Source organism: Panthera leo, chromosome E2 (assembly GCF_018350215.1).
Source record: "Panthera leo isolate Ple1 chromosome E2, P.leo_Ple1_pat1.1, whole genome shotgun sequence".
In the NCBI taxonomy this organism is placed as follows: domain Eukaryota; kingdom Metazoa; phylum Chordata; class Mammalia; order Carnivora; family Felidae; genus Panthera; species Panthera leo.
Genome location: NC_056693.1, coordinates 28430873 through 28444254, shown reverse-complemented (window position 1 = coordinate 28444254; position 13382 = coordinate 28430873). Strand labels below are relative to the sequence as shown.

General features: G+C 54.0%; 1 protein-coding gene across 5 annotated transcripts; it reads left to right on the top strand.

The window, feature by feature from the left end:
- The first annotated feature begins 2965 nt into the window (after nucleotides 1-2965).
- SNX20 (sorting nexin 20) lies at nucleotides 2966-13125 on the top strand. Of its 5 annotated transcripts, XM_042919687.1 has the most exons (5): nucleotides 3060-3428; nucleotides 3881-4252; nucleotides 6674-6816; nucleotides 8260-8411; nucleotides 10523-13125. In XM_042919687.1, the coding sequence occupies exons 3-5, from the start codon at nucleotides 6687-6689 to the stop codon at nucleotides 11189-11191; spliced, it is 951 nt and encodes a 316-aa protein (XP_042775621.1). In that variant the 5' UTR covers nucleotides 3060-3428; nucleotides 3881-4252; nucleotides 6674-6686; the 3' UTR covers nucleotides 11192-13125. The 5 variants fall into 5 exon arrangements, with proteins under 5 accessions (XP_042775619.1, XP_042775622.1, XP_042775621.1 ...); XM_042919685.1 differs by lacking the exons at nucleotides 3060-3428; nucleotides 3881-4252 and adding an exon at nucleotides 2966-3034 and having other exon boundaries at nucleotides 6677-6816; XM_042919688.1 differs by lacking the exons at nucleotides 3060-3428; nucleotides 3881-4252 and adding an exon at nucleotides 3004-3034.
- Nucleotides 13126-13382: the final 257 nt, after the last annotated feature.

Sequence of the window (13382 nt, the reverse complement as noted above, 5' to 3'; positions counted from 1 at the left end):
AGGCTGGCGGGCGAGTCCAAGAGTGAGGTGAGGGAGGCAGCTGGCGGCTGGACAGGAGGCCTCCCGAGGGAGTCTGGACTTACTCTGACTGTGCTGGGGGCAGGAGGAGAAGGAGGAAGTCACTGAAAGGTCCCAGCCATTTGAATTCTAGAACAGACACCCAGACTCAAAGATGCCAACATTTCCCTTTCTGACTCTCCGAGGCCTCTTGGTGCCCACCGCTCACCCTGTGGTTTCAGCCTGGCAACATAGGGACACCCAGCCTGTGCCTCCCGTGTCAGCGGGGCCTTGCCTGTCCTCGCCTGTTCTCTCCTACCATACACAGCTCTGTGCTGCGAAGAAAAGCCAAGCCCTGGCAGGTGGCCATCCATAGCCACTCTGGTCCATCTAGGTCCTTCCCACACCAGCTAGACACCCCTGCATGATCGGGGGTTTCCAAAGATCACCTCCTACGCCCAGAAGAGGAAGCAGTAGCTTCCACGTACCCATCCCCCCCATGCGCTGGCTGCTGGGTGAGAGGCATAGAGTCTACACCGGTGTCTCAAAGACTCCAGGCCTAGATAGAGACAGGGAGAAAACTGGAAAGCTGCAGAAGGGACCTAGGGAAAGGATGGGAGGGGGACTTCCAGCCTCGCTCAACATAGAGCCAGCATCTCCAGCCATGCCAGGCCCTCTGCAGGGCAGTGTGGGGTGGAGGTGAATGGGTTATGGGTTCTCACCGGCCGGCAGGCCAGAAGCACACCGTTTGGGGTGTTCCCCTCAAGGTCCCAAGACCCTGACATTCTCTTTTAACGATGACAGCATGACTGTGCCGTGGCATTGGATGACCACTTCAATAAACAAGGCCAGTAGGCAGACACTTAGGGAGAAAACACCGGGTCCCCTACCTCACACCATATGTGAAAATCGACTGTAAGGGCATTAGAGAATCCCAGAGAAGAATGGCAAACTGGAAAGGTGTTGAGAACAGTGGGAACTGCCAGCACTTGTGCAGTGCTTATGAGGGACCAGCGCTGTTCTACGTGTTTTGCACATGTTAACTCAGTTTCAGCCTCACAGTGGCCCGCAAAGTTGTTGCAGAAGCAGCGAGAAAGAACAGTAACAGAGAAATCTCTGTGGTCTTAAGGTATGACATGGGCTGTGAAAGCCAAGATTGATAGGGTTGACTACTTTAAGTTTGGCAACTTCTATTCATCCAAGCACCCTATTTTTATTTTTTTTAATTTTTTTAAAGTTTATTTACTTTTCAGAGAGACGGAGCATGAGCAGAGGAGGGGCAGAGAGACAGAGGGAGACATAGAATCTCAAGCAGGCTCCAGGTTCTGAGCCATCAGCACAGAGCCCGATGCGGGGCTTGAACTCACGGACTGCAAGATCATGTCCTAAGCTGAAGTCGGGCACTTAACCGACTGAGAGACCCCAGCGCCCCCCCGAACACCCTATTTTTAGGGAGTACAATGCAAACCGCAGGGTGGGAAAGAATATTGGAAAGCACAAAGACCCAAACGAACTCATGAAGAACACCTACAAACCACTCAGAAAATAAGCCAATCAAAAAAATAAACAAAAAAACAAACAAACAAAAAAACAAGCAATGGACTTGAACGGAGGCTATACGGGTAGAAAATCATCCCATGAAAAGATGCTCCACATCACTTCTCCTTAGGAAATGCAGTGTAAAACCATGAGAGCCCGCTCCCCACCCGCTGGAATGATGGCAATAAAAATATACCAACCGCATGAAGTGAGCGACAATGGACCTAGGACTCGCGCGCCCTGCGGGTGGCGGGTGGGGGCACAAAGAGACACAGCCACTGGGGGCATGTTTGCTATAATCCAGCCCAGATGAAGCTCTTCGGCTGTTCGTTCTCTAAAACCCGGGGATTTCATCTCACGTGCGCGTGTGCACTTGGGTGAATGTGCAAGAATATGCCCAGCCGCACGGGCCACAGTGGCCCAAACTAGAAACAACCCTCAATGTGTGTTGACAGATAAAAAAGAGAGAGAGAGAGAGAGAAACAATGAGCTATTCAAATAATGTAGCGACACAACAACAAAAAATGAAAAGGCTGCAGCTACACACACACAAATGGATGACTGCGATACACAGACATGTTGAATAAAGGAAGCAAAACACCAAAGCAGACAAACTGCGCGGCGCATGGCTCAATTTACATAAAATTCCAAAGTAGGTAAAATGAAGCTCTATTGTCTTGGGGTCTATTCATAGGTGCTAAATTTGCAAAGAAAAGCAAAGAAGTGACCCTCCTCAGAATTAGGAGTGTGACGATTTCTAATGGGGAAGGAGGGGATCGTAGCTGGGAAGAGACACGTGGTGGCCTCCTTGGGGACTGGTGAGGCTCTATTCTCTTGGTTTTGTCCCTGTCTCTTGCCCTCGAGGCCACAAGTGCTAGTGGCCATGAATCACATCACAGCCACAGGTCTGCCTTCCCCCGTACTTTCTGTCGGGAGTGTCGGATGCAGCTTTGCCCAGAGGAAGGCCCCAGACGGAACTGTGAGTTTACCCCATTTCCCTTCCATGTCAGGCATTGGCCCTGCATCCCACCAGCTCTGTGCTCCAAGCCTCACTTTCCCCACCTGTTAATGGGGCACAGTGGCCCCCACCAGGCCTGGCTCATAGGCTAGAACAAGGAATGTTAATTGGGAAGTGCTGCTTGAATGCCAGAGATTATCTGGGGCTCTGAGGGACAGCCCAGCCCGCTGCAGGCTGTGTGAGGCCCAGCGAGATCCCTCAGAAGTAGAGCCCTCAGGGCTGGCCCTGCCTCGCCTTGTCCTGCTCGCCCCTTCCCCGCCGGGCTGCCTGTCAGCGGGGTTCAATACACTATCTGTCATCAGCCAATGGGCTGGGGCGACCAGGAGTAGGTCACACAGCCTATTTCCTGTTTTCTAAGGGGGAACTCAGATGCGGCAGCCTCGCTAGAGCCCAGAACAGAGGAGAGCTGAAGGGGACCATGTGACACTCCTCCTGGCCCCCCCCCCCCCCCCGGAGCCACACAGGAACCAGAGGCCTCAGGTGAGTGCTTGATCCCCACCTCGGTGGGGCTCTGCCCTCCTGTGGCCTGAGCCCCCTCCTCCTATGGGCCTCCCCCAGTACCTGCTGGGGGCAGTGTGGGGCAGAGCCTCTACGTGTGGGGCTCCCCTTAGCTCATTGGGGTAGAACAGGAAGCAGATCCCCAGCCCTCCATCACCCCCATTCTTTTGAGGTACCTCTACAGCCCGTCTTGAGCCTGGAGAATAAGTCACCACACAGAAAGTGGTGCCAGGCGACCTTGGGGACTGGGGCAAAATGCAGAAGCCAGGGCCTACCGCCAAGCCTGCCGGAAGGGACTCTCTGATGGGAAGAACCAGGAAACCTGCTGTTACAGGCTCCCCGGACCCCCACCCGTCCCCCTGGGAGATTGCCAAATGTGAGTGTGCCCACCCAACGTCCAGGACCTTCTGTCCCCTGGGTCGGGCTTTACCCTGCTGTATTGGAGCCTCAGTCCGATGGAAAGTCCTCTGCAGCTCCTCAGGGAGGCAGCACGGGCTCTGAAGGTGGCCCACTGTAGCCAGCAGAAGAAGGCCTGGATAGGACGGGGCAGCCCTCGGAGGGAGGAGTGGTACTCAGCGCCTGGGAGGGATGCAGGAGAATGGCTGCACACACAGCTGGACGGGGCGGGGGCTTGGAAGCTGTTCTGCCCCCCTCAGCCAAGCACAGGACCCCAAGCCACCGGCATCAGCATTTGCAGGGGTTTCTTATAAAATCGAGAAATCTTTGCTAGACAGGGGATGGGGACGGGAGAGAAGCCCCCAGAGAACCCCATGCGTGGTTGTCCCCACAGAGCTTTGGGAGTGACAGGCTGCTTTCCCCATTTCACAGATGAGGAAACTGAGGCCTGGAGAGGAACCGGGAAGCTGTCCAAGACTCCTTGCACATGCACCAATGCCTGACTTTCTCCTTCTCACTCCTCTCATAGTGACTCCCAGCCAACCCTATAAGAGAAAACATAAGGGAACTGGCTTTGCCTGCTGAATTTGATTTTTATTCAAAGCCCTGGGTTCATGCTCAGCTTTCCCGGGTCTTCATTGACGTGTTCAGCCAAGGCCATTATTTCTGGGCTCTCACAGGGTCTCTGGGCAAATCGTGTCCTGCTTTTGACCTGGTGCCAGCTGCCTGATCAGGACAGCAGGGCTGGAAGGGCTGGAGCCATTGAGGCTTGCCATCACCCGCTTTACAGAGGAGCTGAGGCAGGTACGTAGGAGCGCCCACAGGAACCACTGGGCTTCCCAGGGTGGACCCAGAGTCCACTAAGAAAACATGGAGACCACTCACCACCTTGCCCGGGCACCTGCCAGAATATAGAGAGTCTGTCCTTCACCATTGGTGTTCTTGTCAGCAGGACAGGCCTTGTGGCCACACTTCTGAGGTGGGGAAACTGAGGCCTAGAGATACTAAACAATTTGCATTCAGACCCACAATTGGTCAGGATAGAAGGCCTGTCTCCTTAAGGGGAGAAGAGGAAAATGAGGTGTGTAGGCTCTGGCAGACTCAAGCCATGCCCTTGCTCTGTGCCTCAGTTTCCCACCATATAAGGTAAGGTTGGACAGAGGGTCTTGGGGAGACATTCACTGGGCAACTGCACAGAGCCACCTGGAGAATGGACCAGAATTCCTTCCATCTAACTGGAGAAGAGCTGCCCCCCGAAGGAGGGCCCCCCACCCCGGCCCGAGATGACCTCAGGTCTCCCCAGGCCAGGCCTTTCCAGAAGGCCTTCAGCCCTGGAGTCAGGATGGGCTCTGGCCACTTGCGGGGGAAAAAGCTGTAACCCCACCCCTCTCTAGGCCATAATCTGTGTGAGGATTCAGACACAGGGCCCGGAACGCAGACTAGAGTCTCGTCCCCATGTGCCCCTTACAGCTCCCTCAGATCTTGGGAAGAAGGAGGTAAGGTTACTTGCACCCTTCTGATTTTGGATCTCTGTGCCAAAGTGGCGGCCCAGCTCCTCGCTCCATCTGAGCTAATGTTTCAGTCATCTTTTTTCTAATTTGTCTCAGACATGTTAAATTCTATTCCAACTTATACTTCAATTTAGAGTCATTGACTTTCCAAACATTTTTCAAAGTATTATCATGTGTCAGATATTAATAACAGGGACTTGGGTGCCTGGCTGGCTCAGTTGGTACAGCGTATGTCTCTTGATCTCAGGGTCATGAGTTCGAGCCCCATGTTGGATGTAGAGATTACTTAAAAATAAAATCTTCAGGGGCACCTGGGGGGCTCAGTTAAGCATCTGACTTCGGCTCACAGTTCGTGAGTTCAGGCCCCCCGTCTGTGCTGACAGCTCAGAGCCTGGAGCCTGCTTCGGATTGTGGTTCCCTCTCTCTCTGCCCCTCCTCCACTCATGCTCTGTCTCTGTCTCTCAAAAATAAATAAATGTTAAAAAAAATTTTTTTTTTAATGTTTAAAAAAATAGGGGCACCTCGATGGCTCAGGTGGTTGAGCGGCTGACTCTTGGTTTTGGCTCAGGTCATGATCTCACGGTTTGTGAGCTGGAGCCCCGCATCTGCACGGACCGTGCGGAGCCTGCTTAGGATTCCCTCTCTCCCTCTCTCTGCCCCTCCCCTGCTCACGTGTGCTCTCTCTCTCTCTCTCAAATAAATAAACTCTAAAATGATAATAATAATAAATAACAGGGACTATTATACAGGGCCAGGTATGTGGGGAGCCCTGAGCTGTTGACTTAACCCTCACACCAGCATCGTGAAGCCAAGCTCCGTTCTTATACCCGATTTATAGGAAACTGAGGCACAGAGAAGTCCAGGCACGAGGTCATCTTGTTCACTGATCTGAGTCACAGATCTTACTGCGTAAACTAGCCCCCAGCACTCCCACTGTCTGCCCGCCCCCACGCCCTGAGGAAGGTGGAGAGGCATCTGGGTCCTGCCCACCACACACTAGCCTTGATCGTAGGCAACTCTCTCAGTTCCTTTATGAGAAAATGCAGCTTAAACTCCTTCTGCACACAGAATCAGTTAAGTGAGAGAGTGGGTGTTGAGCACAGAGCACTCGACCTGGCACGTCACAAAACATTCAGCTTTGCTCGTTGGGTACGCTCACCAGCCGCAGAACCTTGGGCTAAACCTCAGTTTCCTCTTCTGTTACTGGGAGTCACGACAGATTTTTGTGGGCGTTAAATAAGTGGATGTGAAGAAGTCAGGAGCATACGAAGCGTGTTCCGTAAGTCCTAAGTGTCTGTCTAGAGACGGAGGGAGAGAGAGATGGGAGGGATACATACCAGTATCCCTGCTTTGGACGCTGCAATTCTATTTACAAATGAACAGAAAATGGAGTATGGGGATGTGCTTCCGGACAAGACAGCATCTTGCTCCCAAGTAATCCTGACTTTGCTTGAAATCAGATTCAGAGCAACTCGATAATGGAAGCATCGTGACAACAAGAGAGGGCTTGGACCGATCAGTTCAGCAAAGGGGCAGACCCAGGCCTCGCATGTGGCAGCTGGGGGGACAGCTGGGTGGGCAGTGGGGACTATGCCACTGCACCCCGGGGGTGCGCTAGGAACCCCGGGGCCCACTAGGGGCACCCCGTAGCACCCTGGGGCCCACTAGGAACCCCAACACAAGTGGGAACTCACTGCCCTCTTTGTCCCCCTAGCAGCCTCGGAGTCATGGCCAGTCCTGAGCACCCTGGAAGCCCTGGATGGATGGGACCCATTGCCCAGTGCGCGACAGGGACCAAGCAGGAAGCAGCAGCCACCGGCCAAGACCTCCCATGTCCAGGACCCGATGAACACTTAGGTGAGCTTGAGGCTTGGGGTTTGATCAGAGATAGAGGTCTGAAGACATCTGAAATACAAATGTGGGCCCTTCAACAGATGCCGCGGGAGAGGGGGCAGCTGTCCTAGGTTGACACAAGAATTTGGTGCCAGTCATCTTTCTGGGAGAAGGTTCCAGGAGTCATAGCAGGGGAGCGGTAAATTGAGGAAAGGAAGGGCAGGAAGCCAGGACAGGATGTTGATGGAGAGATTACTGCTGGAGGCAACTGGGCTCAGTCCCAGAGGAGGTCCTCTGCAAGACATAAGGAACACATCTCAGAGTCATCCCATCCAAGAGGTGAGGGGACCAGTCCCATCCTTCATCAGCCAAGGAAAGTTCCAGAACATACCGCTTTAGCTCAAGGAAGCCCTCAGTGTGAGAGTCCTAGGTGCTTCCAGTAGAAGCCAGTGGGACATTCCAGAACAGTGAGTGCCCAGCACTGACAGTGTCTGCTATAGTGTCATGTCCTGGAGCGAATTTATTTACTCATTCGTGCATTCCTTCAGTATGCGCCTATGGACCGTCTGCTCTGTCCTTGGCCTTGTGCCGGGCCCTGGGGAAAACAAGAGCAAATCAAGCACCGCAGGCCCTCCAGTGTGGTAGGGAAACAGATCTGTGAAAAATAATTTGAGATGTCACCAAAATAGGCTGTAGGGACGAGGTGGGAGGCTCTTACTCTGACGCAAGGGGACAGTTGAAGTGACACCTGGGCTGGGTCTTGAAGGGCACTGGAGCCCCATATCCCTTGAAATAAAATGCACAGCGATCTGTGCATCTCCGCGGGGAAGGATTCTCATCGTTCCCGAGATCCTCAGAAGGGCTCACCGCCCAAGGGAGGTCGAAGACACACCGTTCGGTTTGCAGGTAGGCAAACAGGAGGGTTGCATGTCAGGCGGAAGGAGTGGCCGGTGCAAGCAAAGGCGGGGAATGTGGGAAGCCAGAGAGGGAAGAGTCTGGAGCGGCCCACCGGGCTGAGCCTGGAGCCCGGCATCCTCAATCGCTCCCTCCGCTGGTCGCCCAGTGTGAGCTCAGGGGCCGGGGCAACCGCACGGGCGTCAGCGCTGTAGGGAGTGCAGAAGCCAACAAGCCACCGTCCCTGCTTGTCAGGAGCATGGGCCTCGGGCGCCCGTGGCCAACCTGCAGGCTGGAAGTGGATGGTGCAACGGAAGCGTTTCACAACGGAGACACCAGCTGGCGGTGCGGGTGGGGGGAGGAGGAGGGGTGCCATGTCAGGCTGTCGTGGTGGGGGGGGGGGGGGGGCGGGCTGGACGCGGCCCGGGTGGGCCCGGAGTCTGGACAGGGTGGGGGCGGGGAGGGGGATGCGCAGGGCTCTTCCGGATTCGGACATCCCACCCCAGACAGACCCAGCCATCTCCCCACAGTGCACCGAGCCGGTGCAAGTGCTTAAGGGTGCCGTCCCTCCAGGCACCCCCGGCGGCCCCAGCCCCAACTCCAGCATGACCACCGGGGAGCTGCAGGAGTACTGGCGGAAGGAGAAGCGCGGCTGGCGGCGCGTCAAGCTGCTCTTTGAGGTCGCGTCGGCCCGCATCGAGGAGAGAAAAGTCTCCAAGTTCGTGGTAAGTGGGCCTCCGAGATCCGGCAGCGACGGCCCGCCTTTCACCACCTCCTTCCCGGCCCCCGCGCAAGTCGGTGGGGCCTCAACTCTCCCAAGGATGAGATGGGCCCGCGCACTTTGCCTCACAGGGTTCTAAGGGGGGGCAAAAAGCCAGATCTTGCGCTCAGCATGGTGCTCAGAACTGTGAGAACTGTAGCTGTGTGAGTCACGGTTCCTGATCCTGAGGAGGAACTGGCCCAGATAAAGGCCGTGTCGCCCACAACTAACCACCTGTGTCTCTTGGCCACAGTTTTTGCTCCCCACCCCCGTCACTTATGTTATTATTAATAACTAGGCGTATTCTTAATAATTATATATCCTATAAAATAATGATATATCATCATCATAATTACTCTATTTTCTTTAAATTAGACTACTTTTTAAAAACACTAAACAAGGGGCGCCTGGGTGGCCCGGCTCTTGATTGCAGCTCAGATCATGATCCAGAGTTCTGGGATCAAGCCCCCCCCCCCCCCCCCCCCCCCCCGTAGGGCTCTGCACTGAGTGTGGAACCTGCTTGGGATTCTCTCCCTCCTTCTCTCTCTGCCCTTCTCTGCTTGCGCTTGCTCTCTCTCTCTCTCTCTCTCTCTAAAATAAATTTAATTTTTTTTAAAAAACCACTAAATAGCTTTCAAAGGGGAACCAATATCACATAGCATAAAGAAAAGATAATTATAAAAGTAATTACAAGGAGAGCTAAGTGCTATTATTAGATTCTAGCTGGTCATGCCATGGCTGGCGGGAGGCTCTGGGGTTAGGGGTTGTTGCTCTTTTTGTTAAAATGGAATTTTAGGGGCGCCTGGGTGGCTCAGTCGGTTAAGTGTCCGACTTTAGCTCGGGTCACGATCTCGAGGTTGCTGAGTTCGACTCCCACATCAGGTTCACTGCTGTCAGTACAGAGCCTGCTTGGGATCCTCTGCCCCCCTCTTTCTGCCCCTCCCCCATTTGCACCTACACACACACACACACACACACACACTCTGTCTCTCTCTCTCAAAAATAAAATAAAACATTAAACTAGATAAATAAGGGGCGCCTGGGTGGCTCAGTTGGTTAAGCGTCCGACTTTGGCTCAGGTCATGATCTCACGGTTCACGAGTTTGAGACCCGCATCAGGCTCTGTGCCGACGGCTCAGAGCCTGGAGCCTGCTTCGGATTCTGTGTCTCCCTCTCTCTCTGCCCCTCCCCCACTCTCGCTCTGTCTCTCTCTGTCTGGCAAAAGATGAATAAACATTAAGAAAAAAATGTTTTAATAGATAAATAAATAAATAAATAAATAAATAAATAAATAAATAAAATGGAGTTTTAGCCTGTGTTGGGGGCTACGTTAGTGTCCAAGTAGGAGCCATAGTCAACCCTTCTCCCTGCCTTGCCCCCTTAATTGGGACTGGGATAATAACAACGGGGACACTGAGCGCTGACCGCGTGTTGAACACAGTCCCCCGTCCCTGCAGTGCATTAACTCATTTCATCCTCACCCAGCGAGGGAGGCGCTACCACCATCCTCGTTTCATGCACGGGAAAACTGAGGCTTGGAGAGAGAAGGTCAAGTACCTACCTAAGACCACACAGCTAGAGCGCGCTGGAGCTGGATTTGCAACCCAGGCAGCCTGTGCCCTTAATCAGTATGCTCTAGCTGAACAAGAATCGAGAAGCAGTAATTTTCTTACCATATAACGTCACCGCCAGCGTACCGCCTGGAACCACCGCTCCAGTGGATCGAATCCAGGCTCCCCAGTTTAGGAACCCGGGGCCGGGTTTTGACGATATGGGTGGGGAGCACCCCCAGGCTCCCTGTCCCCCCACCCCCCCCCGTTTCCTGTGCTCTTTGTCCCACGAGACGCCTCCATGCTGCCGTGTTTGTTATTCTCGGGTTGACTCTTGTCATGATTCGCTTTTATAGCTCAGCAGATGCTGATGGCAATTTAAAACAGAATTGCGTACAACGATAACCCATTTTCAGGGTATGCTTGAAATTGTGATCATCATTATTTTTTATTTGCCGGGGCTCACTCTGTCAGTTAAAACCTCCTGTTCGGAGGTAGTCAAACGCTCTCTCTCTTTGCGCCGTAGATGTACCAAATCGTCGTCATCCAGACAGGGAGTTTTGACAGCAACAAAGCCGTGCTGGAGCGGCGCTATTCAGACTTTGAGACGCTCCAGAAAAACCTCCTCAAGACGTTCAGGGAAGAGATCGAGGATGTCGTCTTCCCCAAGAAGCACCTGATGGGCAACTTCACGGAGGAGATGATCTCCGAGCGCAAGTTGGCCTTCAAGGAGTACCTGAGCCTGCTCTACGCCATCCGCTGTGTGCGGCGGTCCCGCGAGTTCATCGATTTCCTAACCCGGCCGGAGCTCAGGGAGGCCTTTGGCTGCCTGCGAGGCGGCCAGTACACCAGGGCCCTGGACATCCTGGTGCGCGTGGTGCCCCTGCAGGAGAAACTGACGGCCCACTGCCCCGTAATGGTGGTCCCCACCCTCTGTGCCATGCTGGTGTGCCACCGTGACCTTGAACGCCCTGCTGAAGCCTTTGCGGTGGGTGAGAGGGCCCTCCAGTGCCTGCAAGCCCGGGAGGGCCATCGCTACTACGCCCCCCTGCTGGACGCCATGATCCGCCTGGCCTACACGCTGGGCAGAGACTTCATTTCGCTGCAGAAAAGGCTGCAGGAGAGCCAGCTCCGGAAGCCCACCCCCTGGGGCCTTACCCTGAAGGAACTCACCGTGCGGGAATATCTGTACTGAGCCCCTCTGGCAGGCGGGCTGGAGACTTGGGGTCACCGCTGCTCGGTGGGTGGTTTGGGGTTCACGTTTAGTGGGCAGAGCCACGTTGGACCCTAGGTTGCTGGGTGACCTTGGACAAGTCCTTCCTCTGGCCCTCCGTTTCCCCATCTCTGTTGAACAGAGGTCCCTCGGGGCATCCTTGGGAGCCTCCGCTCGAGTCCTGTGTCCCTTCGATGCCAGGTTCACCTCATCTCAAAACCATGAACCCAACTGCCAAAATGCCAGAGAGTGAGATCCATCTTTCTGGTGCTTTTGCAGGTAGCTGGAGGGGAGGTTGACATTGCACGCCACGGACAAAGCTTAACCCATCTCGTACAGACAGCTCTCTCCAGCTGTCCTCTTTCCTCTCTGCTCCTTCTCCCTTGACCTTGCCTGCAAATATCCCCACCGTTATCCTAAATATTCCAGCTCTTCCCTCTTAGCGTGTAAACCTGACTCGGCAAAACAAAAGCTCATCCACTGCTCCTCAAGGCCAACTTTGTCCCTAGGATGGGGTGTATGGGACCCTTTGAAGGGCGGAGGGACACTGGGCTAGAACATAATCATGTCATAAGATTCTGTGAAACGAGGCATTTTTAGGAAGGGAAGTTGCCCACGATTCTCTGGTTAGGATTACGCAACTCATTGCCAGGTCGGGTTTTCATTTATGGGCAACTGGCCCCCAAATAGGCTCCCTGAGTTACGTAGACACAGCCCTGAAGGGAGGTGGGGTGATACACAGTGGGACCTCTGAGTAGGACACTGATTGAATGCTTAACACCTCCCCATTGAGGAACAATGTTCTTGGAACCTCTGTGCCGGATGGGGATGCCCTTGGCTGAAGTCTGCTTTCAGGAAAGGACACCGAGAGCCCAGAGTGGAGGGGAGTCTGGACCCATAACCCAGGCTCGACACTGGTCCTGAAGCTGATAGTACAGGCTGGTTTGGGCCAATGTGTGTTTGAGGCTAGAAGTCCCTGGAGACCTAAACCATCTGCTTGAACTTATCAGAGCAAAATAAAGAGGCCGTAACCTGGACCCGTAATGTGGGGCACCAGCCTGGCCTGTGCGAGGATCTGGCTCAGCACGGGGATCACAGTGGCCGTGGACGGGCATCCGCCAAGCTGCACCGGAATGTGTTCAACCGCGACACCGTGTGGCGGCAGCTGTAGCGGCCCGCTCAGGCTCTGGCCTCGAGGCTAGAAACATCTGATGATACCTTGGGACAGAGAAAGCTTCAAGTCCCTCAATTTACGCAGGGAGGACACTTTGAATGGGAGATGCCGGGCTTCTTGAAAACCTGGGCGTGTGGGAAATTACAGTGTTAAGTGGAAATACAAAGGGCCGTGACTCTGCTTGTCATGGTGAAGAAGACCGTACCGAGGTCGTGAGTCACTTCGTCCAATGGGAAATGCCATCAACTATAAGGTGCACCAGGTATTCACTCAGAAGGAAAATATGGCCAACACGGGGAGTGTGATAGGAGTTTCCAGCAAGAAGCTGGGAGAGCAAAGACTTAGCTCCCAAGGTAAGAAACCTGCTAGGGAGAAAGGACGATCAGGAAATGCGAGAATCAAATTTGGCACCAGGTGGGGGGTGGCAGTCTTCCTCCTAGAACTTGAACTGTGAGCGTTAGGGTCTGAACGCATACAGTGTGGTCCAAAATACTTCATGCAGAGAGGTCACCGTGAAGTGGCCTCAGAGGCAGGTGCTCTGGGTCCCTGACACCTCAGAAAGCAGGTTCTCTCTGAGGGAAGTCAACATCGAGTCAGGCCAACAGAGAGTGTAAGGCGCCATTGACCAGAGGTGCTGAAATGTGGGATGGGGGGCAGAATGTGTCTCAAAATCACATATATATGTGTGTAGTATAGACGGAGAAATTAAAAAAATTTTTTTAACGTTTTATTTATATTTGAGAGACAGAGACAGAGAGCAATGGGGGAGGGGCAGAGAGAGAGGGAGACGCAGAATCCGAAGCAGGCTCCAGGCTCCGAGCTGTCAGCACAGAGCCCGACGTGGGGCTCGAACCCACGAACCGTGAGATCGTGACCGGAGCTGAAGTCGGACCCTTCACCGACTGAGCCACCCAGGTGCCCCGCAAATTTTTCTAAAGCCTATATGGGGTGGAAGGAACTTACAAGACCATGAACCCCACCTGTCTTCCCCCTGGACAC